The 21,643-nt window shown below is 44.0% G+C and overlaps 1 protein-coding gene across 2 annotated transcripts in view; it reads left to right on the forward strand.

Annotated features, from left to right (window-relative positions):
• Positions 1–17,427, forward strand: part of LOC144689050 (colorectal mutant cancer protein-like) — a 30,585-nt gene extending 13,158 nt beyond the window's left edge. The window contains exons 8-16 of one of the 2 annotated variants that reach the window (XR_013578553.1): positions 4,219–4,359; positions 6,399–6,505; positions 8,413–8,569; positions 9,492–9,795; positions 11,522–11,701; positions 12,046–12,122; positions 14,292–14,414; positions 15,503–16,188; positions 16,777–17,427. Coding sequence is in view for 1 of the 2 variants with exons in the window: in XM_078556189.1 (XP_078412315.1) it covers positions 4,219–4,359; positions 6,399–6,505; positions 8,413–8,569; positions 9,492–9,795; positions 11,522–11,701; positions 12,046–12,122; positions 14,292–14,414; positions 15,503–15,677 (1,264 nt within the window). In the remaining variant the exon portion in view is untranslated. Of the gene's footprint in view, positions 1–4,218; positions 4,360–6,398; positions 6,506–8,412; positions 8,570–9,491; positions 9,796–11,521; positions 11,702–12,045; positions 12,123–14,291; positions 14,415–15,502; positions 16,222–16,776 lie in introns of those variants that run through there. The other variant, XM_078556189.1, reaches the window with a different exon arrangement.
• Positions 17,428–21,643: the final 4,216 nt, after the last annotated feature.

Genomic DNA, 21,643 nt, shown 5'->3' on the forward strand with positions numbered 1-21,643 from the left:
TGCGTGTGGAGTCACATCGATGGTGTAGTGGTATTGTCACTGGACTGGTAATCCAGAGACCCAGGGTAATGCTCTGGGGACCCAGGTTCGAATGATAGAATTTGAATTCAATAAAAACCTGGAATTAAAAGTCTAATGGTGACCATGAAACCATTGTCGATTGTCGTAAAAATCCATTTGGTTCACTAATGTCCTTTAGTGAGGGAAATCTGCTGTCCTCACCTGGTATGGCCTACATGTGACTCCAGACCCACAGCAATGTGGTTGACTCTAAAATGCCCTCTGAAATGGCTGAGCAAAGCCGCCCAGTTGTACCAAAAAAGGTCTCAAAAAAGGAATGAAACAGGACAAGTGGCAAATAATGACCATCTCCATCAGGAGAGAATCCACCCATCTCTCCTTGACATTCAATGACATTACCATCACTGAATCCCCCACTATCAACATCCTGGGGGTTACCATTGACCAGAAACTGAACTGGACTAGCCATATAAATACTGTGGCTACAAAAGCAGGTCAGAGGCTAAGAATCCTGTTGCAAGTAACTCACCTCCTGACTCCCCAAAGCCTGTCCACCATCTACAAGGCGGGAGCATAATGGAATACTCTCCACTTGCCTGGATGAGTGCAGCTCCAACAATACTCAAGAAGCTTGACACCATCCAAGACAAAGAAGCCCGCTTGATCGGCACCCCATCCACAAACATTCACTCCCTCCACCACCGATGCACAGTGGCAACAGTGTGTACCATCTACAAGATGCACTGCAGAAACTCCTTAAGCAGCAGCCTCCAAACCCACAACCGTTACCATCTGGAAGAACAAGGGCAGAAGATACATGGGAACACCACCACCTGGAAGTTCCCCTTCAATCCACACACCATCCTGACTTGGAAATATATCGCCGTTCCTTCACTGTCACTGGGTCAAAATCCTGGAAGTCCCTCCCTAACAGCACTGTGGATGTACCTACACCACATGGACTGCAGCGGTTCAAGAAGGCAGCTCACCACCACCTTCTCAAGGGCCACCAGGGATGGGCAATAAATGCTGGCCTAGCCAGAGAAGCCCACGTCCCATACATGAATTTTTTAAAAAGCGACATTTAATGACAAGAAGAATACCAGAGAGTTGGTGGGCTTGTGAAATGATTCATTCTGGTTACAAATCATTCAGTGCTGAATGATTAGCGAATACAGGGAAACTATAACTCTCAATGTCACTCAAGATTTGGACAGGTGACAGCATTTTTCAACAGCCTCCTGACTACAAGGTAGACTGCCAGTATAACACACAGTACCAAACAGATACAAGCTATATAGAAAACCCCACAGAAGCAAATGTCTCTTAACATTTTCCCCAGCTCTTCAAACATAATAAACATTAAATTACAATATATTATGCAGGATATTGAATTATACATTTTTAAAACATTTCTCCAAATAAAGTTCCTTAACGTCTGTAGGAATATGTACAGGTGCCTATGTAAACACACTTTAAATGCTGTAACCTATAAAGAAGCAGTTTCTCTTTTTTAAACTGGCGGCTGCAGCTTTGGGAATATCGCACATAATGTTTAGATTGCAATTTTTTTTTAGATTGCGTTTTATTTGTAAAGGACTACATGTTAAGTATGGTGAATATTATAGTTAATATGTTACTAGTAACGGCATAGTTTATATCAGCTCCCACATCACCCTTTCCACAAACCAAAAGTAATTTCATTTATTCAATGTTTGGAACTCTTCCACATTCTGAATGTCTGTTCCAATGTCCATTTCAACAGATTGAAACTGGATTTACAAGATCGCTTCAGGTGAAACTGTCCTGAAATCCCTTCCTTCTGCAAACCCTTTGGTCAGTTCTGGTTGAGCCCTGTAAGATCCTCGGTGTTAGCTGTCACCTGTCCTCGGTTTGCCGAGGCGCCAAGGCGGCAACTGTTTCCCAAAAATGAATTTTGCTTTATAATCTTTGTGCCCTGCGCATTCCCCATCGGACTCGTTCACTGTCAGGCTCCTTAATTCACTGCTTTCGACACTCGTTGTTGCTGTGTGGTAGTCTCGCTTGGCGTTTGAATTAAAACTAAGAATAACACTAATAAAGCATGTTGGGGATTTGATAGTAAGAAGGGTGGTATAGATGGGAAGGAGCTGTATGTGTTTGTATACAGCTCAGTCAAAAATGAAGCTGAGCACAGGGCCCCACTAACTGTAAATCCGCCTTTGCACTCGGCACTTCTGGCTGAAGATTGTTGCAAATGCTTCAGCCTTATCTTTTGCACTGATTTGCTGGGCTCCCACATAATTGAGTAAGGGGATATTTGTGGAGCCTCCTCCTCCAGTTAGTTGTTTAATTGCCCACCACCATTCACAACTCAAGAGTGGATGTGGCAGGACTGCAGAGCTCAGATCTGATCTGTTGGTTGTGGGATTGCTTAGCCCTGTCTATCATTTGCTGCTTCCACTGTTTGGCATGCAAGTAGTCCTGTGTTGTAGCTTCACCAGGTTGATACCTCAATTTAGTATGCCAGATGCTGCTCCTGGCATACCCTCCTGCACTCTTCATTGATGTAAAATTTGCTTTTTCTGTTTATTCTCGGGATGTGGCATCACTGATAAGGCTGGTTTTTATTGCTGATCCTCTAGTTTCCCTTAGGAAGGCAGTGGTGGCCCTTGATCCTCAACCATAGAATCATACAACACAAAAAGAAACCATTCTACCCATCATTCCTGTGTAAACTCTTTGAAAGAGCTATCCATTTATTCCAATTATTGAATCTGCTTCCACCGCACTTTCAGGCAGTGTGTTCCAGATTTCAACTACTGGAGGCATAATAAATATTTCCTCATCTCCCCCTCTGGTTCTTTGGTCAACTATCTTAAATCTGTGTCCCTCTAGTTACTAACCCTCCTGCCTGCAGAAACAGTTTCTCCTTATTTACTCTATTGAAACCCTCATAATTTTCAACACCTCTATCAAATCCCTTTTTAACCTTATTTGTTCTAAGGAGAACAATCAAAGCTTCTCTAGTCTCCGTATAACTGAAGTTCCTCATCTCTGGAACCATTCTAGTAAATCGCTTCTGCGCCTTCTCCTGAAGTGTGGTGTTCAGAATTGAATACAATACTCCAGATGAGGCCTAACCAGTCAGGTTTAATATAACTTTCTGGCTTTTTTAATTCCCTGCCTCCATTAGTGCCAGGAATCCCATATGGTTTTTTAAACAGCTTTCTCAAATTGTCCTGTCACCCTTAGACATTTGTGTAAACACACCCCCGGGTGTCTCTGTTCCTGCATCCATTCTAAAGGTCTGCCATTTAGTTTATATTGCCTCGTCTCATTCTTCAACCAGTGTATCACTTCACACTCCTGTACATTAAATTTTATCCGGTGGTGGGGGTGGGATAGTGGTATTGTCACTGGCTAGTATTTTAGAAACCAAGGGTAATGCTCTGGGGTCCTGTGTTCGAATCACGCCTTGGCAGATGGTGAAATTAAAATTTGGAATTAAAAGTCTGATGATGACCATGAAACCATTGCTGATTGTTGTAAAAACCCATCTGGTTCACTAATGCCCTTTAGGGAAGGAAATCTGCTGTCCGATGTGTGACTCCAGATCCAGAGCAATGTGGTTGACTCTTAAATGCCCTTTGAACAGGGACAATTAGGGATGGGCAATAAATGCTGGCCTAGCCAGCGACACCCACATCCAACGAATAAAAAAAGTCTGCCATTATATGTCCAACTGAAGTCTGTTGCTACCCTCATTCTTTATTACATTTCCAAGTTTTGTATCATTTGAAAACTTTTAAATTATGGCTGTGTATATCCATTAGTATATATCAGAAAGAGCAGAGGCCCTAATACCAATCCCTGCGGAAAACTACTGTATACCTCCCTCTAGTCTGAAAAAGATTTGATCACCACTACTCTCTGCTTTCTGTCCCTGAGCTTATTCTGTATCCACATTGCCATTGCCCCTTTAATCTCATGGGCTTCAGTTTTGCTGACAAGTTTATTATGAGGTGCATTGTCAAATGCCTTTTAATCGTCTGCAGTCTCTGGTGCAAATGCGCCCACTGTGCTGATAGGTTCCAGAATTTTGACCCAGCGATGAAGGAATGGCTGAGATGTGGCCAAGCCAGGATGGTGTGTGACTTTGGAAGTGACCAAAGTTTAATAATTGTTCTCTTGCTGCCATATTTGCTTTTCCCGCAGCTGTATTGACAAGTGGAAAGGCCACAATGAGCAGCTGTCAGTGGTCCTGCAGGAATGCAAGGGTGACTGCGAGAGGCTGAGCATGCTACTTGGGAAATATGAATCCAATGGCACCGCACTGCGACTGGCCCTACAGTACAGGTAAGGCTGACCGCCTCCACCCCCAACCCATTCATCCCATACCGTATTCATCCCAAGCAGCCAGTCTCCAAGTTAGAAGTTGTGGGTTCATGACTCATTCGAGAGGTTTGAGCACAAAATGTAGACTGATACTTTCATGCTTCCTGAACTGAGGGCTCGCTGCACTATTAGAGAGGCAGTACCAAGGGAGTGCTGCACTGTCGGAGGGTCAGTACTGAGGGTGCGCTGCACTGTTGAAGGGTCAGTACTGAGGGGGTGCTACACAGTTGGAGGGTCAGTACTGAGGGAGTGCTGCACTGTCGGAGGGTCAGTACTGAGGGTGCGCTGCACTGTTGAAGGGTCAGTACTGAGGGAGTGCTACACAGTTGGAGGGTCAGTACTGAGGGTGCGCTGCACTGTCGGAGGGTCAGTACTGAGGGGGTGCTGCACTGTTGGAGGGTCAGTACTGAGGGAGTGCTGCACTGTCAGAGGGTCAGTACTGAGGGGGCGCTGCACTGTCGGAGGGTCAGTACTGAGGGAGCGCTGCACTGTCAGAGGGTCAGTACTGAGGGAGCGCTACACTGTCAGAGGTACCGCCTTAGAGCTGAGATGATAACCGAGACCCTGTTTGCACACTCTGTTGGACGTAACAGGGCACACAGCCACCATTTCAAAGGAAAGCAGAGGACTTCTCCCCAGTGTCCAGGCCAATGTTTTCCCTCAATCAACTTCACTAAGAAAAAAAGACTATCTGGTTATTAATATACTGCTGTTTATGGAATCTTGCTGTGTGCAAATAGGTTGCCGTGTTTCCTAAATTACAACAGTGACTACACTTCAAAAAGGTACTTCATTGGCTGTGAAATACTTTCTTCTAAAATAATGAAAGGTGCTACAGAAATGCGAGGTCTTTCTTTTATCAGGCAGTGCTGTGAAGTGCAGCACTTATAAATTTAATTCACTAAAGGACAGCAGAAGAAGATTCAATAGTAACTCTCAAAAGAGAATTGGATAGACACTTGAAGATGAAAAAAAGTACAGGGTAATGGGGAAAGAGCAGGGCAGTGGGACTAATTGGAAAGCTCTTTCAAAGAGCGGGCACAAACATGACGGGCCAAATGGACTCCTTCAGTGCTGTGAGATTCTATGATTCCCTCAATGGCATTGACTCTCACTGAATTTTCCAGAGTTGCAGGCCTGAGTCAGATGCCTCACCCAGGTGCCCGCACATGGGGTATCAGTTTAGATGGTGACTGGCATGGCGGAGATAAGCCTTGGCTCATGCCTGAATTCCTGCACTCACTCTGGGCAGTGATGAGGACGCAGAGAGTCCAACACCTTCACCCATTACCCTCAGATCAGTGAACTCAACCCAGACAGTGCAGTGTTGATTCACTTTGTGGAGAGCTTCCAATAAACAGCAGCCCAGAAACAGGCCATTCAGCCTAAATTCAGGTTTTTATGTTCCACCCAAACCTCATCCAACCCACCTTCATCTCACACTATCAGCATCTCCTTCTACCCCTTTCCCCCTCATGTGTTCAGCCAGCTTCCCCTAAAATGTATCGATACTATTCTGCTCAACCACTCCCTCTCCTAGAATAGTTCCACATTCTCACCACTCTCTGGGTGACCAAATTTCTCTTAAATTCTTAATTTGATCTATTAGTGCCTATCCAATATGTATGACCTTCGTTCTGATGTCCCTCACGAATAGAAACATTTTCTTTACATTGACCTGATTTTAAGAGCTCTATTAAGTCACCCGAAGCCTTCTCTTTTCTAGAGAAAGGTGCTCCAGCCTGTTCAGTCTTTCCTGACAGCTGTGACCTCCCAATTCTAGTATTGGCCTTGTAAATCTATTTTAAGCCCTTGTAACCTGTGTCTTTTTATCTGTTTTTGTAATATGGAGACCAGACCTATGCACAGTATTCCGAGGCTGACCTAACCAAGGTATATGGAGAGCAAAACTGTGTCCCCAGGTCTGATAGAAATTTAACAGAACACTTCGTCAATGCTATTCTTCTAGAAACGAGCATTTGAATTTTTGTTTCCTATAGTGAGGAATGCGTTGACGTCTATGAACTGCTCCTGGCTGAGGTTGAAACTAAAGGGAGCTCCATGCGGAAGCAGTTTGCGGCAGGAAACAGGCTCCTCAAAGACCTGGGTAAGCAAATTAAATGAACACATCTGAGAGTGTGCACTAGACCAGAGAAGCCTTGTTAACGTGGTTCACCATCCTCAAATAGCTCATTTCTGCATGTACACCCCACTCACTGGAGAAATGGGAGGAGGACCTGGGGCCAGGCAAAGCGGCAGAGGGAGAGAGGGACAGGGGTGGGGTGGGAGCTTCCCTGCTGGTTTTCCTTAATCAACTTGCATGTGCCCAAGTGACTATTAATTCTGTCCCGAATTATTGTTTCTAGAAGCTTCCCCACCACTGAAGTTAAACTGACTATTTGCTGGTCTTACCTTGACACACTTTTTTGAGTAAGGGTGTAAAGTGTACAATTCTCCAGTCCTTTGGCACCGTCTCTAAGTCTAAGAAAGACTGGAAATTGATGGCCAGTGTCTCCACAATTTCCACTCTCACTTCCTTCAATATCCTTGGATGGATCTCATTTGGTTCTGGTGCTTTATCAACTTTAAGTACAGACAGCATGTCCAATACCTCCTCCTTATCAATTTTAAGCCATTCAAATGTCTGAATTGCCTCTTCTTTCATCATGACCTGTGCAGCATCTTCTTCCTTGGTAACGATAGATGCAAAGTATTCATTTAATACCTCAGCCATGCCCCCTTCCTCCATGTGTAAATCCCCCTTTTTGGTCCCTACATTTGGCCCCATTCATCCTTTACCATTCTTTTACTATTTATATGCCTATAGAAAACTTTTGAATTTCCTTTTATGTTAGCTGCCAGTCTCTTCTCATACTCTCTCTTTGCTTCTCTTAATTGCTTTTTCAATTCCCCTCCGAACCTTCTATATTCAGCCTGGTTTTGAGTGTATTATTCACCTGACATCTGTTATAATCACACTTTTTCTTCTTCATCTCTATCTCTTTCATCATCCGGGGAGCTCTGAATTTGTTTGCCCTGCCTTTCTCCTTCGTGGGGATAAACGTTAACTGCACTTGAATTCTCTCTTCTTTAAAGGCAGCCCTTTGTCAGTTCCAGTTTTGTCTGCTAATGGTTAATTTCAATTTATCTGGGTCAGATCCATTCTCACCCTATTGAAGTTGGTTTTCCCCCAGCTGATTATTCTTACCCTGGATTGCTCCTTGTCCTTCTCCATAGCCAACCGAAACTTTATGATACAATGATCGCTGTCCCATAAACATTCCCCTATTGACACTTGATCCACCTGGCTCACCTCATTCTCAAGAACCAGGACTAGCAGTGCCTCCTTTCCTATTGGACTAGAAATATATTGCTTTGGAAAATTCTTGGAGGGGTAGTACCGAGGAAATGCTGCACTGTCGGAGGGACAGTATCAAGGAAACGCTGCACTGTTGGAGGGGTAGTACCAAGGGAACACTCACTGTCAGAGGGGTAGTATCGAGGAAATGCTGCACTGTCGGAGGGACAGTATCAAGGAAACGCTGCACTGTCGGAGGGGTAGTATCGAGGAAACGCTGCACTGTCGGAGGGTCAGTACCGAGGAAACACTGCATTGTCAAAGGGGCAGTACTGAAAGAGTGCTGGACTGTCGGAGGGTTAGTAATGAGGGAATGCTGCACTGTTGGTGGGGCAGTACTGAGGGAGTGCTACACTGTCTGAGGGGCTATCTATCAAATGAGATGTTGACCTGAGGGCCTTCTGCCCTCTCAGATGGATGTCAAATGTTCCACTATTCGAAGAAGAGCAGAAAAATTCAAATTTTATTTGATAATGCTCCTGTGAAGTGACCTTGAATGTTTTATTAGTTCTTTTGAAGAGTTAGCATTGGCACTATGGGGCAAATGGCTTCTCTCTGAGTTATATTGCTTCATGAGATAAATGTAAGCTGCTGTGTGTGGGTCGTGGATGGGCAGATCAGCCGTGACTAACTGTTTTTTTCTGCTTTCTCTTCAGCTCATTGGTGCATGGACAAAGATGGTAGATTTGGCAGTAAGGGCACAGAAGGAGTGCCAGGGGTTGATACTGGTACACCAACAGTGAATGTTCATGGTATTTATTCAATGACTGTTGATCATCACCATCAGGTCCCATCAGAACACATGCAGCACAGGTGAGTTTAAATACTGTGCGTCTCAACAACAACTTACATTTTCTTACTACCTTTATCACAGTAAAACATCCCAAGGTGCTTCACAGTGCTGTAACCAAACACAATTTGACACATGAGGTGATATTAGGACAGGTGACCAAAAGCTTGACCAAAGGAGTATGTTTTAAGGAGCATCTTAAAGGAGGAGAGGGAGGTGGAGAGGCTTATGGAGGGAATTCTAGAGCTTAGTGTTGAGGCAGCTGAAGGCACCAATGGTGGAGAGATTAAAATTGAGGAATTACGACAGAACAGAATTGGAGGAGGGCAGTGATCTCAGTAGGTTGTAGGGCTGAAGGAAGTTACAGAGATAGTCATCTTAAACCCCCCTCGGTTGTATCACCCCTTAATCTTCTAAACTCAAGGGGATATAAGCCTAGACTTTGCAATCTGTCCTCATAATTTAACCCTTTAAGCATGAATGATGGTTATTTAGGTAAAGAAAGAGATTGCGTAGACTAGACCGATATCCCCACAGTTTACAAGACTGAGAAGTGATCTCATTGAAACATATAAAATTCTTAAGGCTGTTGACAGGGTAGATGCTGGGAGGATGTTGCCCCTGACTGGGAAAGCTGGAGCACAGGGTCACAGTTTCAGAACTAACGGTCGATCATTTAGGACTAAGTCGAGGAGAATTTTCTTCCCTCAAAGGGTTGTGAATCTCTGGAATTCTCTACCTCAGAGAGCTATGAATGACAATTGTTGAGTATATTCAAGACCAAGATCGATATATTTTTGGACACTGAGGGAGTTAAGAGACATGGGGATAATGTGGGAAGGTGGAGTTGAGGCAACAATTCCGCCATGATCTTGTGGAATGGTGTAGAAGGATTAAAGGGCTGAATGGCCTACTCCAGATTCAATTCTTTGTTCTAAATTGCAGGACTTACAATATCTCAGGGGAGCCAGTTGACGACATTGTAACTCGTCTGAGAGGAGACGTTACAAGGCTCAGAGTCAGCCGTGCTGCAGTAGTGCAGACCATCCTGGAACTGGGAGACACTCCACCCCACCTGAAGCACTATCCCCCTGCCCCCTGGGATGGTGAGGCCAGGTCACGAAGCAGCGAGGTTGGAACGGCTACACAGGGCCTGGTGGTGCTTGGGATCAGCGCACGTTCACCTGGGATGGTTCATCAACACAAGAAGGGAAAGAAGGGAGTTCTGCAAGAACTTGTGACTGTCAGGGTAAGTGCCCCTGGTGAGGGTATTGATAGACTTTTATTGGGTATGGGTATTAAGAGTTACGGAACCAAGGTGGGTAGATGGAGTTCAGATTCAGATCAGCCAGGATCTAATTGAATGGCAGGACAGGCTCAAGGGGCTGAATGGGCTCCTCCTGATCCTGCTGAATTGTAGAAGCTTACAGCAGAAAAAGAGGCCATTTAGCCCATCGTGCCTGTGCCAACTCCCACTGCCCCGCTCTTTTCCCATAGCTCTAATTTTCTCCCCTTCACACATCTATTTATTCAATTTCCTCTTGAAAGTAAAAGCAAAATACCTCAGATGCTGGAAATCTGAAATAAAAACAGGAAGTGCTGAAAAAACTCAGCAGGTCTGGTAGCATCTGTGGTGAGAGAAACAGAGGCAACATTTCGAGTCCAACTTGACTCTGCTTCAGTTCTGAAGAAGAGTCATATTTGACTCGAAACATTAATTCTGCTTCTCTGTCCACAGATGCTGGCAGACCTGCTGAGCTTTTCCAGCACTTTGAAAGTTCCTATTGAATCTGCTTCCACCTCCCTTTCAGGCAGCACATTCCAGATCAAAACAACTCTTAACAACTCTGTAAAAAATTTCCCCTCATGTCCTACTCTGGTTCTTTTGGCAATTATTTTAAATCTGTCTCCTCTGGTTACTGATTCTCCTGCCACTGGAAAGTTTCCCCTTATTTACTCAATCAAAACCCATTTATGATTTTGAACACTGCTATTAAATCCCCCCTTAACCTACTCTGTTCTAAGGAGAACAATCCCAGCTTCTCCAGTCTCTGTACATTCTCCTATGTTTCCTCCTGTCTCTCATGAGCCTTGTAAACAGACACTAAGACGCATAGAAAAAGCAGCATGTCACACTGGTTGACGGGAATAAAGGGATATGGACAGAGGGTGAGCACGTGGGTTTAGGATACTACTTGTGGGGAAGAAAATGACCAACACAGACAGAATGGGCTGAATGGCCAGTTTCTGTAAGTGGATTAGCTGAGGTGAGCAGCAGGATTGTTACTGTTAGCACCTGTCATAGCCTCAGGATGTCCCAAAACGCTTTACAACCAGCTGAGTATTCTTGAAGTGCAGTAAATGTTGTAATGTAGGAAATGCAGCAGCCAGTTTCGCTAAGCAAGATCCCACAAACAGCGATGTGATAATGACCAGATAGCGTGTTTTTAGCGATTTGGTTGAGGGATAAATATTGGCCTCAGGGCGCAGGGGAGGAGTCCCCCCTGCTCTTCTTCCAATAGTGCCATGGGATCTTTATCGTCCATCTGAGAGAGTGGATGGATCCTCAGTTTAACTGTTTCATCCAAAAGATGGCACCTCCGACAGTGCAACACTCTAAGAGCTCTGGCACTGGGCATGATGGCCTAGACTAGAGGCTTAACTCTCCAAAGTGGGGGCTCAAACCCCATGACCTTCTGACCCAGAAGCAAGAGTGCAACACACTGACCCAGGCTCACATGTAGCTCAAGTAGTACAAGTTGATTGGTGGAACCTATATCTCAGTAACAGTCAGGGGTTTGAGGGATTGAGGGCGTGGAAATCAAGGCAAACCTTAAAGGGGTCCAACCCCCTTCTTGCAGCTCTCTTTGAGCGACCTTTGAACTTCATTGTCCTAGGCAACAGTTACTTGTTGTCAAATATCTAATTATATATTGATAGTCTCTGTGTTCTGCTGCTCCTTGATGGATTATCAGGATGATTTGTCATGGCTGAAAGGTCAGTTGAGTTGGCTGAAGAAGGAGAGGAGAAACCTGGAGCAGAAGCTGCGATCCCAGGAGTCACAGGATGAGGCTGCAATCCTACTCCTCGTACATTGGCAAGCAGAGCGAGAAGAGTGTCTGCAAAAGCAACCCATCGCAGACTGCGTCAAGAAGGTACGTCCAAGAACAGAGATACCAGTCAGTGAACAGATATCTTATTAATGGGGTCTCAGTATTCCTGCTCCTGACCACTATCTGGTGACCATTGCTGGAAAACGTAATGTTTTGGTCTGTGGCCTCGAAAACGATGCAACATTCAATCTTGGCTTACAGACAAAATCTGGTCATGTGCTGAGACCGCTGGAGATGGCCACTGGACCCCCTGTGGATCCCAGTGAGAGATCATAATTCAGGGACAGGAGGAGAGAGAAAATGACGGAATAGATCAGAGCAGTCAGAATTGTATACTTTTACCTGAAGCTCTTGTCAAGGTCTGATTGACTCTGCTCCATTCTTAGGAGATTGCTCCAGCATCAGAAGATCTTGAAATCCGCAGTGACCAACTAGTGTCTGAACTTACTGCAGCCTCCACACGGTAAGCACAGAATATCCTGGACGTAGAGGTGACCCGATAAAACTTTATAAATTTATTATAGATCTGGACAGTGTGCCTATTGATTATTCCAGTTTGATAGATTGGGGAGGCCCAGGAGAGGGCAGTTTAAACTCTGTAAGAATCGGAATAGACCAGCTGGTGGGTGGTTCCATTTCACCAGAGCATTATCCTGGGTCTCTGGATTACTAGTCTAATGACATTACCACTACCCCACCATCTGCCCTGAGTGCAGCTCAATAACACTGCTGAAGCTGGACACCATCCAGGACAAAGCAGCCCGCTTGATTGGCACCCCATTCACCACAATAAACATTAATTTCCTCCACCACAGCTGACGCACAGTGGCAGCAGTGTGTACCATCTACAAGATGCACTGCAGCAACTCACCAAGGCTTCTCAGACAGCATCTTCCAAACCCATGACCATTACCATCTAGAAGGACAATGGCGGAAGACACATGGGAACACCACCACCTGGAAGTTCCCCTCCAAGTCACTCACCATCCTGTCTTGGAAATATATCGCCGTTCCTTCACTGTCACTGGGTCAAAATCCTGGAACTCCCTCCCTAACAGCACAGTGGGTGTACCTACACCACATGGACTGCAGCGGTTCAAGAAGGCAGCTCACCACCACCTACTCAAGGGCAATTAGGGATGGGCAATAAATGCTGGCCCAGCCAGTGACGTCCACATCCTGTGAACAAATATTTTAAAAATTAATCCAGGCAAGTGGAAAGTACTCCATCACACTCCTGACTTGTGCCTTGTAGATGGTGGACAGGCTTTGGGGAGTCAGGAGGTGAGTTACCCTCTGCAGAATTCCCAGCCTCTGACCTGCTTTTGTAGCCACAGCATTTAGATGGCTGGTCCAGTTCAGTTTCGGGTCAATGGTAGCCCCCAGAATGTTGATGTCAGGAGATTCAATGATCATAATGCCATTGAAAATCAAGGGGAGATGGTTAGACTCTCTCTTGTTGGAAAGGGTCGTTCCTTGGTACTTGTGTGGAGTGACTTTGACTTGCCAACTGGTGTGGTGGGTGCTGACTCTGTACCTTCAATAGGAAGCAGGACTGCTTCCGACAGGAGCAGAGAGTGCACAGTAAAAAGGTTAGTGTCTTTATCGAAAACATTTGCTCTATGTGATCCCCTGTACAGGTTTCCATCGTCTGAGAGGGTCAGCGAGGAATTTTCCCAGAATAATTTTTTTCCCAATTTGGCCTGGGGTTTTTCTCTTTGGGACTTTGTGTCCTCTCCCAGGAGATTAAATGGCAGGGAAGAGGGTAGCAGGGGAGAGAGAGGTCATCATGGTATGTGGGCCAAGTCCGATGGAATAGCTGGGCTCTTAATATATGTCAATTTAGAATGTTTGCTTGTATCCCCATGAGAGTCATCTTGCCATATCCAGTGATGAAAAGGAAGTACAAAGCAAGTTGATCTATTAATGTGAGAATGCACGTGAAGCAGTGGGTTATCTTACTGTCTTAAACCCTCCTCCACAAGCTGACCCTGGGTGACATTATCTGTAGCTTCCAGCTGAACTTTTATTGTTTTGTTGAGGATACTCAACCCTAACTCTCCACCGCCTCTCTTGACCCTCCGTGTTGCTGTGTTCTGGGTGTGTTCCCTAGTCACAGGATTAGGTCATTTTCTTGACCCTTCCACTGCCTCCGATTAGTCACAATGTCTATCTGACATCCAGTATTGGAGGAACAGAAATACCCCACATTAAATATTGGGAAGGCTGAAGTCATTGCTCACCAGAGGGTGAGGAGCAATATAAAACTAAAAGAATAAACTGATACAAATGTAAAATGTAGTGACGATTCTATAAAGACCCATAATTTTTTGAACAAGCTTTTGGCCACCTCTCCAAGTATCTCCTTATTTGGCTTGGTGTCAAATTTTTATCTGGTTTTTATGAAGCACTTTCTGTATACAATTTATCACAAAGGGACAGTGTAGAGGGAGCTTTACTCTGTATCTGACCCCGTGCTGTACCTGACTTGGGAGCGTTTGATGGGGACAGTGCAGAGATACAGTACCCCTCCTTACCCTCTTGGACACTCACTCACCGAGTAAAGTTGCTGTGGTTTAACCTGAAGTTTGTGAAAGTTTAAGGAGTAAAGTTGCTGTGACTTGTCCCACAGGGAGAAACAAGTGAGAGAACGTATTGAGGAGCTGGTGATATCCCTGGAGAAAATGATAAGAAACAATAATACTGAGAAGGAACGGTCTGAGGAACTAACCAAGGAGCTGAGGAAAACATACAGGTATCCGGGGAAACAGGGTTATTGGGCTAGAGGGGGGCTGTTGATCTTATATGGAGACCAGAACTGTGCATAATGTTCCAACTGTGGTCTAACCACATTATATCTGTAAGATCCCAGGCTCTGTGCATGGAAATGGTGGGCACTTTCCTGCCAAGCTCAGCAGCTGGTGAGGAGCAAGGATCAGGGAAGGCAACTCTCAGTCAATCATCTTCAATCTTCAACCAGAGCTTCACTCCCTCAACTGTATCATTTTCTTTCCCACTCTTTTCAATCCTTCTCATGTCCAGCACTTCATCTGAATCTACACAGGAATAGGAGGAGGCCCCATTCTCTATCCTGTTCTGCCATTCAAACAGGACATGGTTAATCTGTATACTAACTCCATCTCCCTCCTTGGTTCCCTAACCCTTAATCCTCGTACCCAACAAACATTTATCAATCTCTGTTTTGAAATTTCCAACTGACCTCCCAGCCTCAGCAGCTTTCTGGGGGAGAGTGTTCCAGATTTCCACTCCCCTGTGTGTGGAGAAGTGCCTCCTGACATCACCCCTGAAGGGCCTGGCTCTAAATTTCAGGTTGTGCCCCCTTGTTCTGGACTCTCCCCAACAACCGCCGCATCCCCCTCCCAAACCCCCCACCAGCCCCCAGTCAGAAGAAATACTTTCTCTCTGTCGACCATATTGAATCCTTTAATTATCTTAAGCACCTCAATTAAATCATCCCTTAATCTTCTGAACACCAGGGGATACAAGGTTAACCTATTCAACCTGTCCTCATGATTTAACCCTTTAAACTCCGGTATCATTCTGATGAATCTGCACTGCACCCCTTTCAAGGCCAATATCTCTTTCCTGAGATGTGTTGCCCAGAACTGAACACAGTCCCTCCAGCAGTGGGTCTGGCCAAAGATTTTACAACGTTAGTAAAACTTCCATCCCTATGTATTCCGATCCCTTTAGATAAAGGCCAACATTCCGTTAGCTTTTAAATTATTTTTGTACCTGTCCATTTACCATTTAGTGTGGTTTCTGAATTTAATTATCAGATTAAACAACGCTCTGGCTAAAGCTCTCATTTCTCTGGTGCAGCGCCATGTCGACAGCATATAGAAACGCCAAGAGGAAGTACGAGAACCAGCTGAGCAAACTGCACTCGCAGGTGAGCACCATGCCTGAGCGACAGGCTGCTCAGATTCAAGCACTGGAGGAGAAAGTGACGAGGCTTCAAGAGGAGCTGAACAATGCCAACGGCACACCACTGTAACAGAGACCTCGGAATCAGGACAACTCCCGGGGTCTTCTGCATTGCCACAAACTTTGTGATAATCTTTGGTGTTTACAGAGCATTCAAACAGAACTTACCCTAGAGAGAGAGAGAGAGAGAGAGAGAGGAAATGGGTAGGGGGGCAAATTTCACAATGGGGAAAGAGCATACATGGGCTGTGGGAAGAGATTTGATGGTTGGATGGAATCCGTGATAGGGTAGAGTGTATCCTAGCTGGGTAGGGATTGGATTTAATGGACCGAATGATCTTCTTTCGTTCAGTTTCCTAAGCTTGTTCATGGAATCTGGGATGAGTTGATTTCCCCCAGCTCTCACTTTCTGTGGTGATCTCCAAAATGTCTACTTCAGTCTTGCACAAAAGCGATTTTATACTGACTGCTTTGCCGAACTTCCTCAGTCAGCATAGGTGCGAGATTCTCATTAAGGTTTCATCTAATTCAGCAAAATGATATAAATTTGATTATATATAATTATATGATATATGATTCAGGTAAATGATATAAATTTGATTATATATAATTATATGATATATGATTCAGGTAAATGATATAAATTTGATTATATATAATTATATGATATATGATTCAGGTAAATGATATAAATTTGATTATATATAATTATATGATATATGATTCAGGTAAATGATATAAATTTGAATATATATAATTATATGATATATGATTCAGGTAAATGATATAAATTTGATTATATATAATTATATGATATATGATTCAGGTAAATGATATAAATTTGATTATATATAATTATATGATATATGATTCAGGTAAATGATATAAATTTGATTATATATAATTATATGATATATGATTCAGGTAAATGATATAAATTTGATTATATATAATTCTTTGATATATGATTCAGGTAAATGATATAAATTTGATTATATATAATTATATGATATATGATTCAGGTAAATGATATAAATTTGATTATATATAATTATATGATATATGATTCAGGTAAATGATATAAATTTGATTATATATAATTCTTTGATATATGATTCAGGTAAATGATATAAATTTGATTATATATAATTATATGATATATGATTCAGGTAAATTATATAAATTTGATGAGGGGTTGTTACATGGTAGAGTAACTTTTGGGAGGGGGTGTTTGGGGAAGTGGGACAGCAGGTCCCTCCCTGCCCAACTATCGTAATGAATCCTATAACCCGTGGAAGATTTTTTTAAAATGCTCACAATTTTTGGGAAAGCTAATCCTAAAACATGGGGGAAAAAAGTGTTTAAATTTCCATTGTAACTCCAAGCACTTAAAAAAAATACAAAATCAAGAGATACTGAGCTGAAGTGATGTAAGAGGGATTGAGGATTCAGTGGACAGTGAGGGAGAGTAGGCAGCGACAAGCAAGAGGTTTCTTCTTCCCCCCCCACAAGTTCTTTTCCCTATTTTCTTTTGTATTTATGGATTAGAATTTACAGAATGACACATGGCTGTCATTCAGCTCATTGTGTCTGTGACAGGTCTTTGAAAAAGCTATTGAGTTAGTTAGTCCCAATCTCCCTGCTCTTTCCCTATAGCCCTGTAAATTTTCCCTCCGAGTATTTGTCCAATTCTCTTTTGAAAGTTATTCTTGAATCTGCTTCCACCGCCCTTTCAGGCAGCGCCTTCCAGATCACAACTCACTGCGTAAATAAATTTTTCCTCATAACTCCCTCTGGTTCTTTTAGTAATGAATCTTAAGTTTGTGTCCCTCTGGTTTTGTTTATTCTTTTATGGGATGTGGGTGTTGCTGGCAAGGCCAGCATTTGTTACCCATCCCTAATTGCCCTTGAACTGAGTGGCTTGCCAGGCCATTTCGGAGGGCAGTTAAGAGTCAACCACAGTCTGGAGTCACACATAGGCCAGACCAGGTAAGGACGGCAGATTTCCTTCCCTGAAGGACATTAGTGAACCAGATGGGTTTTTACAACAATTGATGATAATTTCATAAAAACAGAATATGCTGGAAAAACTCAGCAGGTCTGACAGCATCTGTGGAGAGAGAAACAGAGTTAACGTTTCGAGTCCGTATGACCCTTTTTCAGAGCTAGAGAGAAGTAGAAATGTGATGAAATTTATACTGTTTAAGGGGGCTGGAGCAGGTGAAGCTGGATAGAAGATCAGCAATAGGTGGGGGCTGAGGAGAGACTGACAATGATGTCATGGACACAAGACAAAGGGAATGCTAATGGTAGTGGTAAAGACTAAAAAAGGTGTTGATAGTGGCATAAAGGTAAGAAAGCAGAATGTGTTAATGGTAGAACAAGGGTCAGCAGAACAATAGCAGAACCACCGCCACCCTCCCTCTCCCACCACACCACCCCCAAAGGGCCATCTGTTACTTGTTCCATGTTGTTCTTTCACAGAGCGCTGACCCTTGCTCTGCTATTAACACATTCTGCTTTCTTATCTTTATGCCACTATCAGCACCTTCTTTAGCCCTTAGTACTACCATTAACACTCCTTTTGCCTTGTGTCCATGACATCTTTGTCAATCTCTCCTCAGCCCCTACCTATCGCTGGCCTTCTACCCAGCTTCACCTCCTCTACCCCACTTAAACAGCATAAATTTCACCACATTTCTACTTCTCTTTAGCTCTGAAGAAGTCATATGGACTTGAAACATTAACTCCGTTTCTCTCCACAGATGCTATAAGACCTGGCAGCATCTGTGTTATGCAGACGTTTTAGATGCTGCCAGACCTGCTGAGTTTTTCCAGCATTTTCTGTTTTTATTTAATATTTCCAGTATCTGCAGTATTTTGCTTTTATCTTTGATGATGGTTTCATGGTCACCATTTCTGAGACTAGCTTTATATTCCAGGTTTATTAGTGGAATTTAAATTCCCCAGGCGGCTGTGGTGGGATTTGAACCTGTGTCACCAGAGCATTAAAATAAACGCAAAATACTGCGGAGGCTGGAAATCTGAAATGAAAACAAAAATTGCTGGAAAAACTCAGCAGGTCTGGCAGCATCTAAAACGTCTGCATAACACAGATGCTGCCAGACCTGCTGAGGTTTTCCAGCATTTTCTGTTTTGATCCCCAGGGTATTAGCCTGGGCCTCTGGATGACATTAGCATTACGCCACCATCTCTGCCAAGGTTCCTGAGCTTGCTGCCACTGGAAATGGTTTCTCCTTATTTACTCTCCTGAGGATTACAGAATTGTTATGGTTTGGGAGGCCATTCGGCCCATCGTGTCTGCACCAGCTCTCTGAGCATTTTAACTTAGTGCCTTTTCCCCGTAACCCTGCACATTGTTTTTATTTAAATAATCATCCGATGCCCTCTTGAATGCCTCAATTGAACCTGCCTCCACCACACTTCCAGGCAATGCATTGCAAACCCTTACTACTCGCTGTTTGAAAAAGTTTTTTCTCACTTTGCATTTGATTTAGGACATTTCGCCTCCTGCTCTAAGGAGGACAGTCCAGAGGTTTATACTCCTCTCTACATTGAGCCTACCTCTCGGCTAATAGGAATGAATTGATAAAGCAAGATGGTACATTTAATAATACATGCTGTCTGGTGGTCCGCGAGGGAGCAGCTGTGCCGCTTGGCAGTTGAGTGTTGGATTGGTTGAGCTGTCTAATGGTCAGTCTGACTGAGTGACTCAGAGGCAGAGGGAGGGGCTTTCACCAGCAGCTCCCTCTCCAGTGCACTCACACATTCCATCAGGAACCACCTCGCGACCCAAACCATGGGCCCATGGCACAGGTTCCAGTCTCGATCCCCACTCCCAGGCCCACAGCTTGAATTTTCAAATGTGACATTTAGTTTAATAACGTGTGGGAATCCAAAACCCTCTACACTAAACTGCTAGGCTGACACCCCTGTGCTGAAGGAGTGCTGCACTGCCAGAGGTGCTGTCTTTCCAATGAGATGTTAAACAAAGGCCTTGTGTGCCTATGGGGTGGATGGAAAAGATCCCATTGCACTATTTGAAAGAAGAACAGGGGAGTTTTCCCTGGTGTCCTGGGGCCAACATGTACCCGTCAATCACCATCACGAAAACAGTGAAGTGTAGCCATTGATGTAATGCAGAAAAGGCAGCAGCAAATTTGTGCACAGCAAGCTCCCACAAACAGCAATGTGATAATGACCAATCATCTGTTTTTGTGATGTTGATTGAGGGATAAATATTGGCCCAGGACACCTCCTCTGTTCTTTGAAATAGGGTCATGAGGCCTTTTACATCCATTTGAGTGGGCAGGACCTCGATTTCACATCACATCTGAAACATGGCACTAATTAGTATTGCACTAGAGTGTCAGCCTGGAGTTTGGTGCTCAAGGAATGGGACTCAAACCCACAACCTTCTGAATCAGAGGTGGGAGTACCATCAACTGAGCCACAGCTGACACCTTGGAAGCATTTTACCCCTATTTACTCACTCAAAACACCTTAAAAACACAAAGACTTCCAAGCTCAATAAGATTAAACTAATAATTAATTTGATAAAATAGAAAGCTTCAAATTCTAGATTAAACATTTATTGTGATTTTTCAGCAAAAATGATCAACCTATCAGGTGCTTTGATTATGAAAATACAATATTAAAATCATATTAAAAAACACAGGCAAAACTTCAAAACTACCCCTTGAAACAGCATTCAGTGATTGGATCCAGTGACCCAACTATAAAGTGGTCTGAAATAGATCAAGCAGCAAGACGTTGAAGGTGAAAAGGAATCCATCAGTCTTCTGATACCTGCCTGTGAACCGTGATGTGAAAGGTATCCATTGTCTATGGCCACTCTGTTGTGGGGATTTTTGAGCATCTAAACGCAATTTTAAACAGTCCACTTAGGACATGGGCTGCAGTTCTCATCTTGTTCAGTCCAAAGGAACATCAGGAGTTTTTTTTCAAGGATTAAAGGGAATTTCTATAACCACAAGCACTTAATTTAGGAGCCAGACGTCCAACTCCACTCCTTGGTGCTCACCAATCCTCCTGCATCTTGTTGGAGTCCTCAGGCTGGTTATTGAGCTGCTGCAGGGTGGGGAAGTTGAAGTTGGGCTGGTTGATCTTCTCCAGGAAGGAGGTGAGGAGACGTTTATTGAGGTGGTCTGTTTGAGTGAGCTCCAGTTCCCCATCTGGCCCATGTCTGCTCTCCTCAAGCTCTTGGTTTGGGTTTGGGGTGCTTGGCCTCTGCTCTTCCTCTTGATTCTTCCTGTGGCCCAAGTTGAGGCTTGTTTGAAGGGCTACATTTTCCATCTCTTTGTGCCTCTTAGTGTCATTGCTGCAGGGAGGCCTGGAACCCTCTTGTGCATCAACCTTGCTCATGTCTTCCTCCATTGTCCTCTCCATTTCGAGCCAGGGCGAGGCCAGAGCGACTGTCAATAAAGTTTGTTGAAACAGGCGCCATCTTTGTGCGGGGCGAAACGACCGGAAGTGCTCGAACAAAACTGCCAGTGGAACAAAAAAAAAGTCTACTTTTTGTAAGGGAGGCAAAACATGGCAGATGCTGCCAATTGTCTAGAGTTGTTTTACATTTATTAGGCAAATGCAAACTATTTAACTTGTTTACAATAAGAAATTACTCACTTTATGTTTGTGACCCTCAGGCCGAAATTAGAAGCTCATATAATTAATAACGGTTCAGTTGATGGGTAGTACATTTTATTTCAAACTGGGAATAAGTGATGTAGAGACTTATTGAACATCTTTTTAAGACACTTTGCACTGCCCTTCATAAACATGGCGATTAGCCCGGGGTTGCTTGCAACTTGTCCCTCATAAAGATGGCCACAAAGCCCCAACATAGTGGCTCCTCTCAGATCCCTTGCCCCTCACAAAGATGTCGATAAATTCCCAAACATGGCGACCAAGCTCCAGCACCTAGCCCCTCACAGCCCCTCACAGAGATGGCCGCCAATTCCCTAATATGGCACGTTCCCCCCACCAACAGACACT

The sequence above is a fragment of the Cetorhinus maximus genome, chromosome 13 (assembly GCF_964194155.1).
Source record: "Cetorhinus maximus chromosome 13, sCetMax3.hap1.1, whole genome shotgun sequence".
NCBI lineage: Eukaryota > Metazoa > Chordata > Chondrichthyes > Lamniformes > Cetorhinidae > Cetorhinus > Cetorhinus maximus.